The sequence below is a fragment of the Corvus moneduloides genome, chromosome 27 (assembly GCF_009650955.1).
Source record: "Corvus moneduloides isolate bCorMon1 chromosome 27, bCorMon1.pri, whole genome shotgun sequence".
In the NCBI taxonomy this organism is placed as follows: Eukaryota; Metazoa; Chordata; class Aves; order Passeriformes; family Corvidae; genus Corvus; species Corvus moneduloides.
In genome coordinates, this window is record NC_045502.1 from 3,106,785 (window position 1) to 3,118,946 (window position 12,162).

A 12,162-nucleotide genomic window follows, 5' to 3' on the forward strand; every position below is an offset into this window, starting at 1 on the left:
GTTTTCCAACAGGCTCAGAGTGCATCAAAGTGGAGAAGTTTGAGAAAAAACCCTCAAAATCCATTTTAAAAAACACCCAACCCTTTTATTTGTCAGCTTTTCCCGCTGAAAGCAGCGTTTTCCCAAAGAGCTCAGGGATAGAAATCGTTCCCGTGAGCGGGAGGAAGCAGAGCTGGGGTTGGGGCCATGAATGCAGAACATCCTCCAAGGATGCTGCTCCCTCTGCTCTCCCAGAAAAACCCACCCTGGACGCATTTTGATCCCAAAATCCACATCCTTGTCTTCAAATCCGGGGGGGGAGGGGGGGATTGCGAGCAAAGGAGGAGCTGAGGCGCGGCCGTGACCCCACAGATCCGTGGGGAAGGACGCCCTGAGCAGGAGGGGAAGGCAGCGGCCCGAAATCCAGCGGGAGCCAAGAGGCAGCCGAAGGGCGTAGACTCGTGCCGGGCTCTCCAATCAGCCCCGGGAGGTTTGGCTCGGGCCGGATAAATGCGGGCCGGGCTGGGTGGGAACGCGGCGAGCCCCGGGAGAAGGGGATGAGCTCCGGGGCGCGGCCGGGACGGCGGCAGAGCTCGGCCAGCACCCCCCCGGCAGCGATGAGCGGCACCCCCGGGGCAGCCCCGCAGCCCCGGCCCGTCCCCTCCCGGCCCCGCACGTCCTTCCTCATCCAGGACATCCTCTGGGATGGGGCCGAGCGCGGCAGGAGCGCAGGGAATGAGGAGCTGGGAGCGCCCAGCGAGGAGGGGAGAGGGGACAGCCCGGCCCCGGGACACCCCCCCGGGGGTCCCCATCCCCCGGGAGCGGCCGCAGCCTCGGGGACACCCCAGGAACCGGACACAGGTAATGGGGGAGCGGGAATGGCTGTGCTGGGGGCGGGGATGGATCGGGAATGGGTCAGGAATGGATCGGGAATGGTTTGGGAATGGATCAGGAAAGTCTGGGCTTGGTTTGAGGGATGGATCAGGAATGTCTGAGCTTGGATCAGGCAATGGACCAGCAATGGATCGGGAAGGGATCAGGAAAGTCTGTGCTTGAGTCAGGGAACGGATCAGGAATGGGTCAGGGGAGTCTGTGCCTGGATCGGGAACGGATCAGGAATGGGTCAGGGAATGGATCAGGAACGGGTCAGGAATGGATCAGGAATGGGTCAGGAATGGATCAGGAACAGGTCAGGAATGGATCAGGAATGGGTCAGGAATGGATCAGGAACAGGTCAGGAGAGTCTGAGCCGGGATCGGGAATGTATCAGGGAATGGATCAGGAATGGATCAGGAATGGGTCAGGGAATGGGTCAGGGAATGGATCAGGAACAGGTCAGGGAATGGGCCAGGGAATGGATCAGGAACAGGTCAGGGAATGGATCAGGAATGGATCAGGAATGGGTCAGGGAATGGATCAGGGAATGGATCAGGAATGGGTCGGGAATGTCTGAGCTTGGGTCCGTCAAGGGGCAGGATCCAGACCCGGCTGCTGGGGCCAGACACTCTTGGATTAAACTCCAGGAGCACCCGAGCTGGAGCAGAGGGACAAGGAGGAATTCAGAGACTGCATTCAAACCTTTCCCCAGAGCCCCAAAGGACCCCGAGCTCCAATGTCCCAAATGCCCAAAATGTCACTTAAAAAACCCCATCTGATGCATTTCTACAAAAACTTGGGAAATAAATTCCCTTTTAATGCAGATCCCGGAAAAGGCACCGTGGGCAAGGGGCTGCCCAGAGGGGGAGAAGCAACATCCCAAAATCCCAGTGGGACACAAGATTTTGGGATCAGTGCTGGGGCTGGGCTCAGCCTTTCCCTGCCTGAACATCCGGGGCTGAGTTTGGAATTCTCCAGCGCCAGCTCTCGCTTGCTCCGACAGCGCTGCCGGGGGAATTTTGGCTTTCCAGCCCAATTCCATTAAAAGAAATTTGTACATTTCTGGGATTTCAGGGACAACCAGGATTCACACAGCTGGGAATTAAATCCGTGGCTTTTCTCTCGAGCTTCTGTTCACACCTTAAGGAAATAAACTGAGAAATGACCGAAAGCCCAAAAATGGGCTGATTTCCATCTGGATAAAGCACAGAAAGGGATAAACTCCATAAATAAATGTAACTGAGAGGTTTTGGCTGTCGTGGGTGGCACTTCCTGGGAGCTCAGCACCTTCCCGGGTCCCCACTCCAGTGATCCATCGGTGCAACAGGGAATTAGTTGGAGACCCAAGGCCAAGTTTGGGATGTAAAGGGTTAAAACTGCCCTACAATTTCTTGGCATCACCTTGGCGTTATGGGATGGAAAAGGCAGGAATTCGTGCCCGATGCTCTCCACCCGAAGCCTGCCCCGAGCTGCTCGGAGGATTTGTTTCCTTTGGGAATTCCCATTTTCCCAGAGGCACGGGAGGACATTCCAAAGCAGGGCCTGATATGAATCCCTCAAAGCAAAAATTCCCTTGATATCCCTTGATGGATTGATTCCTTTTATGTCCATTTGGGGCATAAAACCAGAACCTTGGGATTTAGGGAGACCTCCAGCAGCGCTGGAAAGTATCCCTTTTTGGGGATATTATTCCATCCTCTCCTACCTGGGGATATTATTCCATCCCACCCTATTCTATCCTATCCAAGGATATTATTCCAGCCTATCCTATCCTATTTTAATTAGGGATGTTATTCCTATCCTATTTTTTTAGGGATGTTATTCCATCCTATCCTATATTTTTAGGGATGTTATTCCTATCCTATCCTATCCTATCCTATTTTATTTGGGGATATTATTCCTGTCCTATCTTGTCCCATCCATTCCTATCCTACCCCTATTCCTTCCCGATTCCTGCCACCCCTTGGATTCCCTGTTCCTATGGAATTCAGGAGGACGTGAATCAAAACCTGCGATTTAGGAAGACAAAACTCCCTCATGTGACTCTCACACCATTAAATTAAAACATTCCCAAGAAAATCTGGATTTTTTTCCTCTCTCTAAGGGGGAAAACCAAAGGCATTTTGGTGATTTCCAAGCAGGATTTTGTTTCCGAGTGGGAATTTTTGTCCAAGAGGGGACTTTTCCAAGTGGTTCATTCCCAATTCTTCCCTTCCCAGACACCCCGGTGGAGCCTTTCCTGTCCGACTGTGCCCCCGCCGTGCATCCCATGGCTCCGCAGCCTCCCAGGCAGGGAAAACGTTCCCGAGCCGCCTTCTCCCACAGCCAGGTGATCGAGCTGGAGCGGAAGTTCAGCCACCAGAAATACCTGTCCGCCCCGGAGAGAGCGACCCTGGCCCGGCACCTGCAGCTCACCGAGACCCAGGTGAAGATCTGGTTCCAGAACAGGAGGTACAAGACCAAGAGGAAACAGCTGGTGGCCGGGATGAGCCGCTTGGACTCGCGCCAGGAAGCGGCCGAATTCCCGGGAATGTCGCTGCTGGCGCTCAGGGGGGCCTGGCCCTACCTGCCCTGCCTCTACTACGTGAATTCCTGGAGCCCCTCCTGGTAGAAAGGGCTTTTTTAGGTGGAAAATATCCGGTTTTTCCTTAAATTCAGAGGGGAGCGATTGGCAGCTCAAAGGTCTCTCATCCCTTACACTGAAATAACCAAAAGCAGCCCCAGATTTTAGTTGCAGCACTCTGGGAATTCCCAGAAAAGCCTTGGCTGTTCCATCCCTGGAAGTTCCCAGATCCAGGCTGGATGGGGCTTGGAGCCGAGGGCATCCGGCACTCTTGAGTGGCTGGAGCCTCTCCTGGTAGAAATGGCTTTTTTAGGTGGAAAATATCCGGTTTTTCCTTAAATTCAGAGGGGAGCGATTGGCAGCTCAAAGGTCTCTCATCCCTTACACTGAAATAACCAAAACCAGCCCCAAAATTTAACAGCATTTAATTCACTGTGTTTGATTCCAAAGCTCTGGGAATTCCCAGGGAACCTGTGGCTGCTCCATCCCTGGAAGTTCCCAGATCCAGGCTGGATGGGGTTTGGAGCTGGGGGCACCTGGCTGTACCTGCCCTGCCTCTACTGCGTGAATTCCTGGAGCCCCTCCTGGTAGGAACGGCTTTTTTAGGTGGAAAAGATCCTTAATCTTGGATTTAAGGGATATTTCCTGACTATTTCCTTAAATCCAGAAGGGAGGCATTTCAGTGGCAGCATTTTGCAGCGGCAGCGTAAAATTCTCTCACCACGGACACCGAAATAACCAAAACCAGCCCCAAATTTTAGTTGCAGTGCTCTGGGAATTCCCAGGGAATCTGTGGCTGCTCTGTCCCTGGAAGTTCCCAGATCCAGGCTGGATGGGGCTTGGAGCCGGGGGCACCCGGCACTCTTGAGTGGCTGGAGCCCCTCCTGGTAGAAACGGCTTTTTTTAGGTGGAAAATACCCTTTATCTTGGATATTAAGGAATATTTCCCGAAATATTTCCTGGCTATTTCCTTAAATTCAGAGCGGGGGGGGGTGGGGGGGGGGTCACCGGCAGCGTTTTGTAGCGGGAACACGAAATTCCCTCACCGCGAACACGGGGGGAAAAACCCAAAGGAAAAGCCCCAAATGTTAACAGCATTTAATCCACCGTGTTCCATTCCAGAGCTGTGGGAATTCCCGGGGAATCTGTGGCCGCCCCATCCCTGGAAGTGCCCAAATCCAGGTCGCCACCCGGAGGTGCCCTGGATGCCACCCTGGCAGGGACAATGGGGCAATGACAGACGGGTTTTGCATATCCGGGTGTCGGCCCTGCTGCAGCGCTCCGGGGTTTTAAAGGAGCAGCAGCTCCAAGGCTCCACTTCCAGAGCAGCAAACCCCGTTTGCAGCTGGAATCTGGGGGTTGGAGCCTCCTTTTCCCGAGCCGAATCATCCCAGGATTCCGTGAATCAGCCCAATTCCCGGCGCTGGGTCACCAGAACAGCAAGAGGATGATGCCAGCTTGTCGTTTTTAGGGAAAAAAAAACTCCCGTTTGCACTTCCAGAATAGAAAAAATTGAATTTTTTTTTTTTTAAATTTATACTTAAAGTGTCATCAATTCCATGGGGAAAGTGTGGGAATAAGGGAGATTTCCAAGGGAGGAAATGCATTTTCTCAGCCGGAGTAACCTGGAGCAGATTTAATCTCCTGGAACTCAAATCTTCCCTGGGAAGCTCCAGGAACGTTCCTCTAGTTCCTGCTCTTCCCATTAAAATCCCAGTGCTGCCATTCCCTCCTGGATTAGGGAAACGCAGACAATAAATCATGGGAAGGAGCTGCCTGGATTCGCCCCTTTTCCACAGCATTATTCGGGATCCGCCCTTTTGCCGGGCGACTCCTGCGAGCTCCCAGGCAGAGAGGCAAAAATTCCAGGGGCAAAATTCCAGGGAAGGGAGGACAGGGAGAGGAGGACACAGAACGGGAGCTCTTTGCAGGAATTATTAATTTCTCTCTTTGCTATCAAAGATTCTCCCTTAATTTGGAGGCCGAGCTTTGGAATTGTCTCAAAGTAACTTTCGCTATCTCCAGCTCCGTTTCCCTCCCAGCTCCTTCTCCCAGGGCCGGGAATTCCAGCCCGGATTCCAGCATGGAAGGCCATCTCCTCTCCGCTGTTGCAAAGTGTTTCCATCCCTGCCCTGCCCTTATCCACTCGGGAACAACAAAAATCCCTTTATTGACCTCAAAGCCGAGTTCCAGCCGGGAGTGACCCCCCCGCCCCGAGGGCACCTCCTGCCCACATCCCATGGGATTTCTCTGCCAGAGCCTTGGGATGCTGCTGGAATCCGGGCAGAGACAGCGAATGTGCGCTAAAACCGCTGGGAAAGGGCTCGGAGCATCCCGGTTTGCACGGACAGGGGGGGAATGTTCCACTGGGAAGGGCTGGGAAAATGAGATCTGAACTGGAAATTAACTCTGAACTGGAAATGGGATTTAAGCTGTAAATCAGATCTAAACTGGGAATGAAATCTAAATTTAAAATGAGGTCTAAACTGGAAATGAGACCTAAACTGGAAATTAAATCTAAAGTGAAAATGAGATTTAAACTGGGAACTAAATCTAAACTGGAAATGAAATCTAAATCAAAAATGAGATCTAAACTGGGAATGAAATCTAAATCAAAAATGAGATCTAAACTGGAAATGAGACCTAAACTGGAAATTAAATCTAAAGTGAAAATGAAATTTAAACTGGGAATGAAATCTAAACTGGAAATTAAATCTAAATTAAAAATGAGATCTAAACTGAAAATTCAATCTAAACTGAAAATAAAATCTAAACTGAAAATAATATCTAAACTGGAAATTGGACCTAAACTGGAAATTGGACCTAAACTGGAAATTAGACCTAAACTGGAAATTAGAACTAAACTAAGAATTAAATCTAAACTGGAAATGAGATTTAAACTGGAAATGAGATTTAAACTGGAAATTAAATCTAAGCTGAATCTCTTGGACGCCTCTTTGGGAAAACGCCGCTGTCCCAGCCGGGTTTTTTTCCTGCTGGGGCTTTCCAACCCCAAATCTCCTCCTCGTGCTCCAGATCCCAACAGCTGCCCCCAGACTCTGCTGGGCCAGCCCAGATAATCCCGGTTTTATCCCTGGGCTTGGTCCTGTCTCCTCTGAGGCTGGTCTGGGATCCTCTGGAATAAAGGCTGCGGGATCTTTGCTAAGAACGAGCTGCTTCCGTGGGATTTTATCCCAGGTTTGGGGTTTCTATTCTGGGTTTGGGGGTTTTATGCCAAGTTTTGGGGTTTTAATCCAAGGTTTGGGGTTTTAATCCAAGTTTTGGGGTTTTTATCTTGGGTTTGGGGTTTTTATCCCAGGTTTGGGGCTTAATCCTGGGTTTGGGGGTTGAATCCCAGATTTGGGGATTTTATCCCAGGTTTGGGGATTTTATTCCATGTTTGGGGTTTTAATCCCAGGTTTGGGGTTTTTATCTTGGGTTTGGGATTTTATCCCAGGTTTGGGGTTTTAATCCCGGGTTTGGGGTTTTTATCCCAGGTTTGGGGTTTTAATCCTGGGTTTGGGGTTTTAATCCCGGGTTTGGGGCTTCTATCCCAAGTTTGGGGGTTTTATCCCATGTTTGGGATTTTTACCCCAGGTTTGGGGTTTTTATCTTGGGTTTGGGGTTTTAATCCCAGGTTTGGGGTTTTTATCTTGGGTTTGGGGTTCTTCCCATCCCCACTCCTGCTGTGAGTGACCCCAAGCGTCCCAGCAGCACCAACAACTGGGACAGAACTCCCTGGAGTGAGGTTTGAGTGAGAAATCATCCCCAAATCCTCATCCATCCCTAATTTTAGGTGCTCAGCACCCAATCCTGCCCCATCCCCCCTCCAGCCAGGCACGAAGTATCCCCGAGCACCCCCTGATCCTATTTCCAGGGGAGTATTCCCAAAAAAGCCGAGTTTAGGAATGAAATTCCTTCCTTATCACCCCCAAATCCCATAATTCCAGCCCCATCCAGGGTTTTGGAAGCACCATCCCAGTTATTTCTGCTCCTGCTTCCCCCAGCCAGGGCAGGTTTGGGGTTTTTTAGGATCATAAATCCAGGGATTTCTCCCGGACTGTGGATGTCGCCCCTCGGAAGGGGGAGAGGGGCTGGCCTTGCTCCCAGCTCTCCCTCCCTCCCTCCCGCTGCTCTTCCTGGATGGAAAATGAGCTCCAATCCCAGTTTTATTCCCAATTTAATTTTGTATCCTGGTAAATTAAAGCAAAATCCCCCCCCAAAAAAGCCAAAGCAGGAATTCAGTGGGAAAACGAGGCCTCAGGGGAGCTGGGAACGGATCCCACACCCCAATCCAGCTCTCCAGGCCCCAATCCCAACCCTCAGGACGGGAAAAGCTCCTCTCCAAGGGGGTTGGTTTCTCCCAGGCAGGGACACTCTCAGCCCTACAGGATTTAGGATCCTGAGCACCCCTTGATCCTATTTCCAGGGGATTATTCCCAAAAAACCCAGAGTTTAGGAATGAAATTCTTTCCTTATCACCCCCAAATCCCACAATTCCAGCTCCATCCGGGGTTTTGGAAGCGCCATCCCAGTTAATCCGTGCCAGCAGCAGGATCCTGCTGAGCACCCCCTGATCCCTTTGGAAAGCTGCTGCATCCCAACATTTCCAGCCAAGAGGCGAAGTGCAGGTGGGATCCCAAAAAATTCTGGGATGAGCCCGGCCGGAGCAGGGATAAGGGAGCTTTCCAAAGGGAGCAGGGAAAAGGGGAGGGAATCAAGGACAAGGGGTGGAAATCATGGAAAGGGGGTGGAAATCATGGAAAAGGGGGTGGAAATGGAGGAGAAGGGGGGGAATCAAGGAAAAGGGAGGGAATCAAGGAGAAGGGGTTGGAAATGGAGGAAAAGGGGTGGAAATCGAGGAAAAGGGGGGGAATCAAGGAAAAGGGGTTGGAAATGGAGGAAAAGGGGTGGAAATCATGGAAAAGGGGTTGGAAATCATGGAACAGAAGTGGAAATCATGGAAAGCGGGTTGGAAATCAAGGAAAAAGGGGGGAATCAAGGAAAAGGGGTTGGAAATCGAGGACAATGGGTTGGAAATCGAGGAAAATGGGTGGAAATGGAGGAAAAGGGGTGGAAATCGAGGAAAAGGGGTGGAAATGGAGGAAAAGGAGTGGAAATCATGGAAAAGGGATTGGAAATTATGGAAAAGGGGGTGGAAATTGAGGAAAAGGAGTGGAAATCATGGAAAGGGGGGTGGAAATTGAGGAAAATGGGGTGGAAATCGAGGAAAAGGGGTGGAAATGGAGGAAAACGGGTTGGAAATCAAGGAAAAGGAGCGGAAATCATGAAAAAGGGGGTGGAAATTGAGGAAAAGGAGTGGAAATCAAGGAAGAGATCCAGGACCCGGCTCTGCCTCCCGCCAAACCTCCCCCTGAGGAGCCAGGAATGTTTCCCACCTGGAGCCCAAACATTCCCTCCGTGCTGGGGGTTTCACAGTGGAAACATCCCAGTTGAAATTCCCTTTTTTCCCCCCCCTTTGGAGCCCACCGTGCTCCAGGCAGAGCCGAATCCCTGGGATTATCCCGAGGCGGGGGAGTTGGGCTCCGGGAGCTGCCAGGGACAGCAAGGACGCGAGGGAGACTCCCGGAATTTTGGGATGTTCCCGCTGGATGCCGCTGGAGCCGGGGGAGGACCAGCGGAGCCGGCGCGGGAGGATCCTCCCGGCTTTTCCCGCTTCTGTTCCCACCAAGGACTTTTTCCAGCCCCGATTCCAGGATTTCCAGCCATGCACGGGCTGCCCGGGAATTCTTCTCATCCAGAGGTTTTTTGGGACAGCCAGGTTTCCAAAGAAAAGGGGGAAAACCCCTCCACGCACCCCCTGCAGCCCTGCCTTCCCACCCGGAGCCTCCAGAGGGATATTCCCGGCTTTTCCAGCGCGGTTTGGTTTTCCATGGAACAGTCTGGATATCCCAGAACTCGCGAGGGTGGAGCAGGATCTCAAAGGAGGAGAAAGGGAATGGGATCCAGTCCTGGGAATGGGATCTTGGGAATGGGATCCAGTCCTGGGAATAGGATCCTGTCCTGGGAATGGGATCTTGGGAATGGGATCCAGTCCTGGTAACGGGATCCTGTCCTGGGAATGGGATCCTGTCCTGGGAATGGGATCCTGGGAATGGGATCATGGGAATGGGATCCTGTCCTGGGAATGGGATTATGGGAATGAGATCCTGGGAATGGGATCCTGTCCTGGGAATGAGATTATGGGAATGAGACACTGGGAATGGGATCCCGTCCTGGGAACGGGATCCTGTCCTGGGAATGGGATCCAGTCCTGGGAATGGGATCTTGGGAATGGGATCCGTTATTGGGAATGGGATCCTGTCCTGGGAATGGGATCATTTACTGGGAACGGGATCCTGTCCTGGGAATGGGATCCAGTCCTGGGAATGGGATCCTGGGAATGGGATCCTTTATTGGGAATGGGATCCTGTCCTGGGAATGGGATCATTGGAATGGGATTCTATCCTGGGAAAGGGACCAAGTCCTGGGAAAGGGGCCCTGTCTGGAGAAAGGGATCCTTTCCTGGGAAAGGGGACACTGTCCTGGGAATGGGACCTTGTTCAGGGATCGGGATCCTGTCCTGGGAATGGGATCCTGTCCTGGGAAAGGGATTCATTCCTGGGAAAGGAACCAAGTCCTGGGAATGGGGCCGCGTTCTGCCGAGCCCGCGGCGCTGAAGGGGTAAAACCAGGGATCTGCGCCCTCTGGAAAAGCCTCCCAGGGCACTTTTCCACCCTCCGGGAGTGTCCCGGTGGCGCGGCGGGAAGCGCCGGGATCGGGGCAATCCCTGGGCAAACACAGCCGGGCTGGGAGCCGCTCCCGGCACTCCCGGAGCATCCAAGGGTCACCGGGAAAAGCTCGGGCTGAGCTCTCCCGGAGCCCTTTCCCACCGGGAGCCGCTTTCCCGTGGGGAACGGCAGCGCCCGCGCTCCCGGGGTGGGGATTGGGAGAATCCCAGGGAACAGAGCGAGCCTGGGGAACACCCGGAGGAGCTTCCCTGCGGGAGAGCGTCCAAAGGCTCCACAAACACGGCTAAAGCTGGGATGGGGCCGGGATGGAGCTCGTTCCCATCCCGGGAGCAGGGATGGGGCTGCCAAGGCGGCAGCGAACTCCAGAGGTGCCCCTGGAATGCGGGCAGATGTTTTCCCGGAGCTGGGAGAACCTGGGATCCCTTTGGAGCAGCCAGATGATGTCAATCCTTCTCCAGATTCCCTGTGGAGCCGGCCTGGAGCGCTGCCAGCATTCCCGGGATCTGATGGCTGCACGGTGCGAGGCAGGGAGTTTCCCAGGGAAGATTCCAGGAGGTTTTTTCCCCAAATATTGGGGTTTGAATATGGAAATCTGCGCCATTCCCCAGCGGGCTGCCACCCCCTGCAGGTTTTGCCCCTCAAATGTTCCCTCATTCCAGGTTGTATCCATTGAAAAGGAGGGAATGGGGATAACCTGCAGCAATCCCGCTCTGTTCCTGCAGCAGATTCCCAGGAAACCCCAGAATTCCAGCTAAAAAAAGGAGGGAATGGAGATTCCTTTGAAACTGGCACCAATCCCGCTCTGCTCCTGCAGCAGATTCCCAGGAAGACCTAAAATTCCATTAAAAAAAGAGGGAATGGGGATAACCCTCAAGTTGGCACCAATCATTCCTTGCTCCTGCAGCAGGATCCTCCAAACCCCCCAAATTTCCATAAAAAAACCACCACGGGGGGCTCAGATCCCAAAAAAATGGGATCTCTCGGATGAAAGGAGCACCAAGAGGCCCCAAATCCAGGAGGATTCCGGCCATTCCCACCCCGACTCAGGAGCCCCAATTCCATGGGGAGGTGGAGACGCTCACCAGGAAAACCAGGAGCAAAACTTGCAGGAATTATTCCAAAGCCACAGCACGGGGAATGTGGGAACTTTGGGGTTTTCCCAGCAATTCCTGAGAAAAGGAGGATTTTAGGGCCGAAATCCTGGAGCAGGAGCTGGGAATTCTCGGAGGCTCCTTTGCAGGAGCTGCCTCGAGGCCTCTGGAAGAGGAATTTATTTGGAACACCAAAATCTCCTCAAATTCCAGCCATTCCCGCATTTTCTGGGCCCAGTTTTCCCCACTCCCACTCCCACCAAATTTTTTAGGAAGTGGCCGATATTCCGCTCCTCTCTCCGAGCTTTTCCTGGAGTTTTTTCCTGGCACCTCACGGTCCTCATCCCCTGTGGGAGCTGCTGGAAGGAGGAATTATTCCCTATTTCTCCATGATTTATCCATGATTTCTCCATGATTTATCCACAATTTCTCCACGATTTCTCCACTCTTTAGCCACGATTTATGCACAATTTATCCACAATTTATCCATGATTTTTCCATGATTTTTCCATTATTTCTCCACTTTTTATCCACAATTTATCCATGATTTCTCCATTATTTCTCCACAATTTCTCCATGATTTCTGCACTGTTTAGCCACAATTTATCCACAATTTCTCCATGATTTCTTCAAGATTTATCCATGAATTATCCACGATATCTCCATTATTTCTCCACTATTTATCCATGATTTCTCCACTGTTTATCCATGATTTATCCATTATTTAGCCATGATTTCTCCCCGATTTCCCCACGATTCCAGCTCCCTGCTCCTCTCCAGGCCCAGCAGCCCCGGGACCATCAATCCGCAGCTTTCCCTCGGCACCCGCTGCAAACCTCGCGGGGCCCGGCCGAGAGGGAAGAAAAGAAAATAAAAATAAAAATTTTAAAAAAAGTAAAAA

General features: G+C 52.1%; 1 protein-coding gene across 6 annotated transcripts; it reads left to right on the top strand.

Moving 5' to 3' along the window:
- Positions 1–380: 380 nt before the first annotated feature.
- Positions 381–6,587, top strand: NKX3-1 (NK3 homeobox 1). Of its 6 annotated transcripts, none has more exons than XR_004236823.1 (4): positions 381–840; positions 3,075–3,488; positions 3,739–4,024; positions 4,326–6,587. XR_004236823.1 is itself a non-coding variant. In XM_032092247.1 (3 exons), the coding sequence occupies exons 1-2, from the start codon at positions 537–539 to the stop codon at positions 3,464–3,466; spliced, it is 696 nt and encodes a 231-aa protein (XP_031948138.1). In that variant the 5' UTR covers positions 381–536; the 3' UTR covers positions 3,467–3,481; positions 4,326–6,587. The 6 variants fall into 6 exon arrangements, 2 of the variants coding, with proteins under 2 accessions (XP_031948138.1, XP_031948139.1); XR_004236822.1 differs by having other exon boundaries at positions 3,075–3,481; positions 3,732–4,024; XR_004236824.1 differs by having other exon boundaries at positions 383–840; positions 3,075–4,024; positions 4,326–5,897; positions 6,042–6,587.
- Positions 6,588–12,162: the final 5,575 nt, after the last annotated feature.